Here is an 8852-nt window from a genome sequence, read left to right on the forward strand (position 1 = left end):
GTTTAAAATTTTGCTGCTGCAGACTGTTGGTGGGACTCGTCTGTTTCGGAGGAGCCCACAGTCATGGGCGCAGCGGGATGGCAGACTGGCTCGGCGCTGGCATCGCAGGGGTGCACCACCCGCCCTGGGCTTCGCGTGGGTCATGGGCGGGTGGGCGGGAGGCCTGGCATCCCACGCGTGGAGCTCAGTGTGCGGCTCACCTCATGCTGCCTCAGGGAGTTTGCACAAAACATGAGGAAGCCATGAGCTCGGACGTCTGTGTGCAAGGTGCCCGGTTCCTTGCTGTAAATCAGGGTCCTTTGCCACGCTGTCAGGCCGAGCACACTCACTTTATTGCACTCTACAGGGCTCTCGAGGTTTCCGCAGTAATAAAGAGGCTGATGTGCCATCTGCAAGAAAACAATGGGAGTGTTATTAAATTCCTGGACCTTGGTTGTAGCTACCCAGCATCCATCTGGTTTCTCTTTCTCTGTGTCCTTTATTGCACAATTCACAAAGGTTGGGCACCTGGACACGAGGTCATTTTCATTAACGTTTGTGGAAATCCTCGGAAGTCCTTGTAGGCCTCCACGTCGCTGTGGTTGGGGACAGCCTGGGGGGGGGCCGTGGCTCAGCTCCAGCCGGGAAGTGGGGAAAATCAGCCGCTGAAAACCCGCCCGTGTTGTGAGAGTGGTGCTTTCCCTCCTCTTTTCCGGCTTCAACTCTTCACCGCTAAGCACTGTGATAAAGGCGGTTTGGCGTCCACAGGAATAGAGAGACCATGGTGATAATGTGTTTTTCTGAAGCTGCCAGGCTGTTGGCCCCAGATTCCCTTACCAGGCCGGTCGAGCCCTGCTCTAAATAATTTATCCGTTTGCCACTGCTGAAGTATTTCTTCTGATTACATTTAAGACTTTGCCTTATTACCTTGTAGGCACATAAATTTGGGTTCTGCAGGAGTTTGAAGGAAAAATGCCAGCTGTTGTTTCAGCTGAAAATTCCGCAGTTAAATAAACGCCACTCATTTCATCGTAAGTCTCTACTGCAAGTTTTCCTGGGAGGCGGGAGGCGGAGGTTGTAAAGCTGAGCGCACGCAGCGCGGAATCGATCTTTCTAAGACTTTTCCTAACAAACGGGAGGTGCTGGTGTTTTGGTCCAGGTGTAACTTAGGAGCTGGAGCCNGTGGCGCTGGTTCGGACCAGGGGACGGTGACGACGACAGATGAGACATTTAGGCGGGAGGACCAGAAAGGCGGAGCTGGGTGGGGCGAGGGGGGCGGGAAGCCTGACACGGCACCGCCAGCCCCTCCACAGCCACTGCGTTTGAGATGTCTCCCCTCCCACAGGGATTTTGCTTCTCTGACCTCCTGGCGTACTAAAAATAGCACCGACAAATAGCGATTGGCGCCTAGCAGGTGCTCAGTCCACTTGGGGAACAAGTGAACGAAGGTGGGATGACTTCCAGATTTCTAGCCTGACAGCAGGGCAGGTGGGCGGAAGGTACGTCAGGTGATGGACCGAGGCTTTGGGGTGTTGAAACGTGAATCAGATGGAAAATACCAGATGAGGGAAATACTTGCAACAAATAATGGGGATGCAGTCTTTAATATGTAAAGAGTAGATGACGATTACAAAAAACCACTAGTAAATAAATGGTAGTGTAAACATGAGTGCAAACTCCACAAAAGATAAAAGATACAAATAGTGAATACATACTTGAAAAAAATTTTAGCCTTATTAATAACCAGGAATCCCAACCAAATCAATATGACAAATTTTCTCTCATTCAGTGAATAATGATTTTATGTAACAAGAATAGTGATAACTGATTAGGGTCTCGTAAATTAGTGCAAAGTTTTTGCAAGGGAATTTGGCAGAGTGTATCAGGTGCCTTAAAATGTGTATACTTTTGATTAAGTGTATATGTTTATGATCGTGTATGATCAGGAACCTGAGGAAAGCGTCCCTGCCACGCATGCCTCCTGTCTGCCCACTTTAAAAACCTCTCAAAGGAGAGAGTTGCTCGTGAAAGAACACTGGGCGCACAGGTGACGGGCGAGTGAGAGCGCGGGGGAGGCAGCGTCCCGGGAGAGCTGCTGTGTCCAGGGAGCATTTTTTCACTGGAAACTGCATCCCTGAGTTTCGTATTGAAATATTTGTATTTTCTCTTGTTTCCAGATGAAGACCGTCAGTGTGGCCTTGGTTTTGTGCCTGAATGTCGGTGTGGACCCTCCCGATGTGGTGAAGACCACCCCCTGTGCGCGCTTAGAGTGCTGGATCGGTAAGCTCAGCTCCTCCCCACGACCGGTAGGAGGGCACCGCAGGGCTCTGGGCTCCGCAGGGCTTGCCCTCCGCTGTCCAGTCCAGTGGAGGCCTGGCACTTGCGTTTGTAAACCTGAGGATTTCGTCTCTTTTTGGAGTTCTGTAACCTTTAAGCTATTTCAGATGCTCCACTTAGGATTTGTGGTGGAGAAGGTGTTTCAAGTAAAATGAATAAAATGATGATTATTGGGCTATATAATTTTCTCCTTTACATTGGCCAAAGTCAAAATGACCGTGAAAGCACAAGATTTTGAATCGATTCAGGACATCGAGGCGGCCACGACAGCGCAACTAAAGACACTCATGAAAGAGGACTTCCAGAGCTGCTTCAGAAAGTGGCAAGAACGATGGGATAAGTGTGTTTGAAGCGAGGGGAAATATTTTGAGGGGGATTAATGGCCATGTGTCTTTCACTGTATTAAGTTTTTAAAATTTGAACTTCCACTGTATTCTTTGATCATACCTCATACTTGTTTGGTTTTGGTACTATGATAACACTGGCCTCATTTAGTGAGTTGAGAAGTAGTCCCATCTTTTCTGTTTTATGGGAGAGCTGCTTTTCAGATGGGTATTACTTCTCTCAATTTTGGGTTGATTTATCAATGAAGCCGTCTCCGAGTGGATTTCTCTTTTTTTCCATTGAGGATTATTCGGCTTTTCCTTGCTGAGGGATTGGGGGCAACATCTCCCCCCAGCTTTCTCCATCCTAAGCAAAAGCAGAAATTTCCTTTATCTACTTTAAATAACAAAAATTAAAAATTATTGGGCCGGCCGAGTGGCGCGATGGTTAAGAACTGGCTTGGGACGCCAGAGGGCCCCGGTTCGGATCCCACATATGAGGGCCAGTGAGCGGCCGTCCAGAAGCCGACGACTGATGTGCCTCGCCTGGGAAGAGCGCAATGATGGTGCCAACTTGGGCCAGTGAAGCAACGTCTTCCACAACTAGACTGAAGAACAAAAGGACAGTAACTTGTCTGTTCCTCTTCCCCCAATTCCCCAATAAAAATCTTTAAAAAAAATTTCAAATTATTCTAATCTGAGTTGAAAAGCAAATAGAGGTTTTCCCCATTGGGCTTGCCTTTCTCTCTATTTGAGTGTCTTAGGATGACAGTCCTTGTCTCATAGCCTCCCCGCCTGCAGCCCAGGCCGCTGGTCCCTGCACCCAGTGACAGTAGCCATTTTCTGTATCCGCTTTTCTGAGACACCTTCTTGGCTGTCTGCCATCTCCTGGTGACTGTGCTGGCTGAAACTGACTTCTTATTAGCCACCACTGACTATTTCCACTTCATTTGTCACTCGTCAAAGCTGAATTTGATCAATTGCTTTCTATTTTCTCTGTCTTTAACTACTCTTGTGTTAGGTTTTTTACAGCAAGGCCTCTCAGCCTGGACCCTGGCGTGTGGTCCTGGGCATGCGTGAGCTGTCTGGGCTCGTGGGTGCTGGCGTCTGAGTGTAGACATGTACTTTCCACGCCAAGGAGGCTTGGTTGTTACTGGATTCTCTAGGGGTCCTTCCCCTACCCTCCGCCCCCCACCCCAAAACCCAGAGAACGCCCCCCTCGCACCTCACAGTCTCTCTGATCAGTGTTTCTGGGACAATGCCAAAGAAAATGAGAAGAATTCCTTACTTCTTGGTGTGAAAGATCCAACAAGTGAACAGATTTTTTTTATATTGTGTTTTTAAAAAATTTCTGCAATTTAGGAATGTCATTCACTTTGTAATAATTTCTGGATTTTTAGTTCCAAAGGGCGTATGGCTTTTCTAAATTGAAAAGGTTTCATTTGGCCTATATTAGGGTAGGGCTGGTCCTCATGGTGCTGCTTTTAACAATAATGGTACAAGAAAAAGAAGAATCCTAGAAATTTGATTCAGCAAATTAGCAGTGGTATCTAGCAGTCTATATTTAAATTTTTACCTTGGGAAAAAAGTTCCAAAGTTGCATGTACAGGACTAAGCAGTTTTCTACCTGCTTCATTTGAGCATAAGCTGCTGGAATGCCCCATCACCTCCGATTCCTTTAGTGTCAAACAAGAGTTTCTTTCTCAAAGTCACACGTGGTCCTCAGAACAGAATTAACACAGACGCCGTGCTGCCATGTGAGCCTCCGACGGCGTGCAGGCTGGCCACCTGTCCCCATAACATCCTTTACGGCCAAGGGCCCGGCCCATGCCACGTGAGCATTGCCCTTAATTCCGCCTCGTTCCTCCTGGAACAGGTCCTCAGCCTTTCCCTGACCTTCATGACCTTGACTCTCAGATCAAAGGCTCGTCGTTCGGCAGAGTGTCCCGGATGCTTCCTCGGGATTAAATTTTGGTTGTGCCTCTTTGGCAGGCACGTCACAGGAAAGGCTTGCCGTCCCCCCTCCCCTGGCGAGCTGTCAGGTCGCGCATGGTTTGGGTTTGTACCATTACTGGTCAACATTTCTCATTGCCGATGAAGCTGGTGCTTGCGGGAACTCGGCGCTGTGAGAACTCTGTTTCCCTGAAGTTAGTCGGTATTTGGGGAAGAGGTGCTTTGAGACTTGTAAATAATCCTGTCTTCATCACACTGCATCTTCTTCAGTTTGAACTCATGGTTTCTTCTTTTATTCACTGGATTATAATCTGATATTATCATCATTGTTCTTTTTGTTTTAGATTTTATTGGGGAATTGGGGAAGGGGAACAGTGTGTTTTTCCAGAACCCATCAGCTCCAAGTCAAGTTGTTGTCCTTTAGTCTTAGTTGTGAGGGGGGCGCAGTCCACCATCCCATGCAGGAGTCAAATTGGTAACCTGGTTGCACACTGAGCCATTCGGCCGCCTGTCGGCGGCTCGTGACCGCTCAGCACAAGGTGCCATGTTCAGTCTTAGTTTCAGGGGGGCGGCGCAGCCCATCCTCCCATGTGGGAGTCGAACCAGCAACTTTGCTGCTAAGAACACGTGCTCTCACCAGCTCAGCGGCAGCTCAGCTCGGGCGCAGCTCACTGGCCCATGTGGGAATCGAACCGGCGACCCTGTTGCTCAGAGCTCGCGCTCTTAACCAACTGAGCCACTCTGCTGGCCCATCATTTATCTTGATGCTCAACTTGTTCCCCACTTAGCCGGTGGGAACCCACTCCCACAGGCTCCTGTGGCCTTTTGTCTTTCTTCTGTCATTCTTTGAGCCTCCTACTTCCTGGCCCATCTTGTCCTTTTTGAACACATTCTGGGATCAGCCGTTTCTCCAAGGAGCCCGGTACCCGTCAGAGGCACACGGAACTCAGGGACTGCGAGGGGCTCTCGTTGGAGCTAGCGTGTCTTCGTACCCCTGTCGTTGGACAGAGGGAGGGAACGCACGCATGTGTAATGTGTGTCTGTGCACACACGGTCGGATCTGTAGTTCTGCAGTGTCTGTGTACATTAAAATCCACGCATTTACACTAGTGCCCCATTCCAACCCAACCGGATTTCCCATGTTTGTAACTCCCTTCTCTGATGGTGAACCGTGGTATCCTTGGTCCCCAGTGTATTTACGGATGGGATGCCTCTCCTGTGGGACCCAGCCTCCCAGCCCTGCATCAGCAGCCTTCTCAGACCCCTCATTCCGACAGGCGTCTGTCCTCCTCCCTGTCTGGTCACCCCTGCAGGGACACGCCTGCCTTCCTTCCCCTGTATGGCTCCGAGCCCCTGGCAGTTCATTCCAGGCCACCGTCAGTCCCCTGGAGCAGACGCCGGCCCCACCTAATGGCTTTGGGATTGCTCAGGGATGGATTTCAGTGTTTCCAGTAAGTGCTTTAGGTTTGGGCTTGGCCAGCCCCAGGGACGATGACGTACCTGTAGCCGGGATTGAGAGCTGGGGCCCCGCTGGGGGGGTAATGGGATTACTTTTTGTGTGAGGTAAAGTGCTTCCGGGATGCTCAGAGCAGAGCCATCTTCCAGCAGATACCTGGAAAGGCTTGTCTGGTCGGGAGAAGGGGACTTCGGGAGGTCACCTGCTGAGAACGAGCATTGACGAGAGGGCAGGGAGCTGATCCAGGGCCCGGGGTGTGTGGGGAGGGGTGCCGCCTGTGACAGAGACCCTGCTGCGCGGGCAGAGGTAGTGGGGGAGCAGGTGGCACTGGGTGAGGAGCTTCAGGTGGCATTGTCACAAGCTGCTGCTCCAGTTGACTTAGCGTTGGGGGCCGGGTGGGTTGTAGGAGGGACCCGGAGAGTGAAGGGGAGACAGGGGAAGGCTGTGAAGGGGCCTGGCTGGCGAGGCAAGGGGACCCAGGCTCCACGACCGGACGGGTCGGTTCAGCCTATTTCCACTCGTGCCTGGGGCGTGTCATGGCCAGGGTGAGCCCCTGTAGGGGGCTTAAGAAGATGCTCCCATTCAGAAGGCACCGGATAGTTTATATTAGGTCTTAGCATTTTGTGCTGTCACCAGAGATCTAAGGGGCTTGCAGTTATCAAGACCCCAGTTTGACTCCCGCCAGCTGTGCCTCTTTGGCGCCACCTCACTGTCCTGAACCTTAGGTTCCTCCTCCACAGCATAGAACCAATGATGGCGCCTTCCTCCTGGCTGTGGGGAGTGTTAACTGGGAGTGCAGCCTGGCGCCTGCACCCCGTGCCCACCCCAGCCCAGCCCACCGCGCGTACCTGACCGGCCCAGCAGGCAGCGGCCCGGCCCGGCTGGCGGTCTCTGGCAGACATCTCTCATTTCATTTTACAAAGTAGACATTAAATATGTCGGGCAACAACCTCAGGCTGTGAAAACGGGGTCTCTGCTCGGGGCCAGCCTGGGGGCTGTGGGGGATTGCGAGGTGATGCTTTTCAGCTGCAGACATGTTTCAAACGTTTGGAGACGCCTGTGCTGCTCTGCGCTCAGGGCGAGGGGTGTGGGTTGCTGGAAAAGGGATGGATTCGTCCTTTCCGTCTGCTTTCGTGTCCCCGTGTGTGCATTGCCTACACACCCGCGGGAGAGTGCTGCTTCCAGAGGCCTGGAGAAGAAGTGTTTGTGAAGCGGCCTGGTGGTGACAAGAGCCGCTGTTGCCAGGACCAGCAGGTAGAGGTGCACCTGTGGCTCTGAAGTGAGCACGGCCGCTGGACAGCCCGCCACCTCCCCCTGTGGCCACAGGGATCGCGGAGGCTTGGACTGGGAATCCCGGCCAGCGAGGAGTCAGCGCGCAGGCCCTGGTAGCTGCTGGGGGTCCAGCAGAAGTGGGGCGTCGAGAGCTCGTGGGCATTTCCGCGCTCTCACACGGTCCCCGCCCCTGCTGGTTTGTTTCATGGAGGTGACACCCATCCGCCCAGACAAGCCCGGAGAAGCTGTTGAGTTTTACGGCCCGACGTGAACACTGGGCCCAGCGCCGGTCGGCGCGGTGCGAGCCGCGCCTGCTGGAGAAGCCCCTGTGTGGGACGCGTAGCCAGGAGGACGGAGGACGGGCAGCTCAGCGGAGAGGCTTCGCCAGCGGCACTGTGGCCGGGCGCCAGGGCAGCGAGGAGGCGGAAGTCTGGCCGCGGCTCGGGAATGCCGTTTTCCTGAGGAATGCTGCGGTTTCCCCGTGCCTTCTCTCCCTCCCGCCACACTCGCGGCATCGACAGCCTGTGTAGATGAGCTAAAACCAGTGCTGGCTGAGCTTGGCCTAGTCGGACCTTACCGAGCACTTCCGCTGACGCCCGCACAGACGCGAGTGGACTGACAGGTCAGCCACGTTGGGCGGCGATGTTTAAGTGGGAAGTCGGGTGTTGAGCGCGGCGGTGCGCACGGCAGGAGCGGCAGCCGTGCTCCTCACGGGAGGTGCTTGTGCTGTGGCTGGGAGGTGAGACGCACCGGCGACACACAGGTGCCACTCGAGTGGCCTTGAGGTTCAGGAAATGCTGTGGGTGGAGGAGCCCCAGGGGGCTGAGCCCTTGGAGCCGTGGCTGGGCTCGCCCTGCTGTGGGGCGTCACGGGCACCTGCTGCCACGTGCCTGGGGACACCTCTGCGCCCACAGCTGGGCCCTGGGCTCTTCGGGCTCTGGGTTTAATTAAAACCCTGTTTTTTCTGCCCATGTGAACGGCCTCACATAGTAGCACCTGTTTTCCCTGAAGGCGGGCTGTGACTGCTGGGTCTCCCACCCTCCACTGTGCAGAGTGGCTTGTGTGTGAGTGACGAGGACTGTTAGTACGGGCCGTCCCCACCACCCCCTCAGCCCAGCTCCCGGGGGGTGTGTAATACAGGACTTGTCCGTGCCGCGGACACGTGGGTCTGAGGCTGCTGGGGCGTGAGGACAGGGCTGGACTGCAGAGGGGGCCCCTGTGGGATTCTGGCTCCCGCCCCAGGACCCACAGACTCAGGGAAGGCATCACTGTCACGGGCGGTGCCACCAGGGGGCCCCCAGCTCTGCCCACGAGCCCAGGAAGATGAGACGCCTCTCTGTGCACTGCTAATGGTCCAGTGTGGGAGGTGGCACTATGGCTGGCATAATGCAGAGCCATCGCAAGCCACTCCGGTTTCAGAGTGGCCCTTTGCCAGAACGCATTTTCTTGATAAAAAATTAGTCGCCCAAGGTTACACAGCCAATTAGTGGCAGAGCCTTTGAAAGCCATACAGAGGCATTTGCAGTTGATCT

At 53.6% G+C, this 8852-nt stretch overlaps 1 protein-coding gene across 1 annotated transcript in view; it reads left to right on the plus strand.

Moving 5' to 3' along the window:
* The window catches only part of LOC109383648 (regulatory-associated protein of mTOR-like), a 123493-nt gene that overhangs the window by 61188 nt on the left and 53453 nt on the right, over window positions 1-8852 (plus strand). Inside the window, exon 2 of the mRNA XM_019644250.1 lies at window positions 2157-2259. Coding sequence (XP_019499795.1) covers window positions 2157-2259 — 103 coding nt within the window. The remainder of the gene's footprint in view (window positions 1-2156; window positions 2260-8852) is intronic.

The sequence above is a fragment of the Hipposideros armiger genome, unplaced genomic scaffold (assembly GCF_001890085.2).
Source record: "Hipposideros armiger isolate ML-2016 unplaced genomic scaffold, ASM189008v1 scaffold_87, whole genome shotgun sequence".
NCBI classification, from domain to species: domain Eukaryota; kingdom Metazoa; phylum Chordata; class Mammalia; order Chiroptera; family Hipposideridae; genus Hipposideros; species Hipposideros armiger.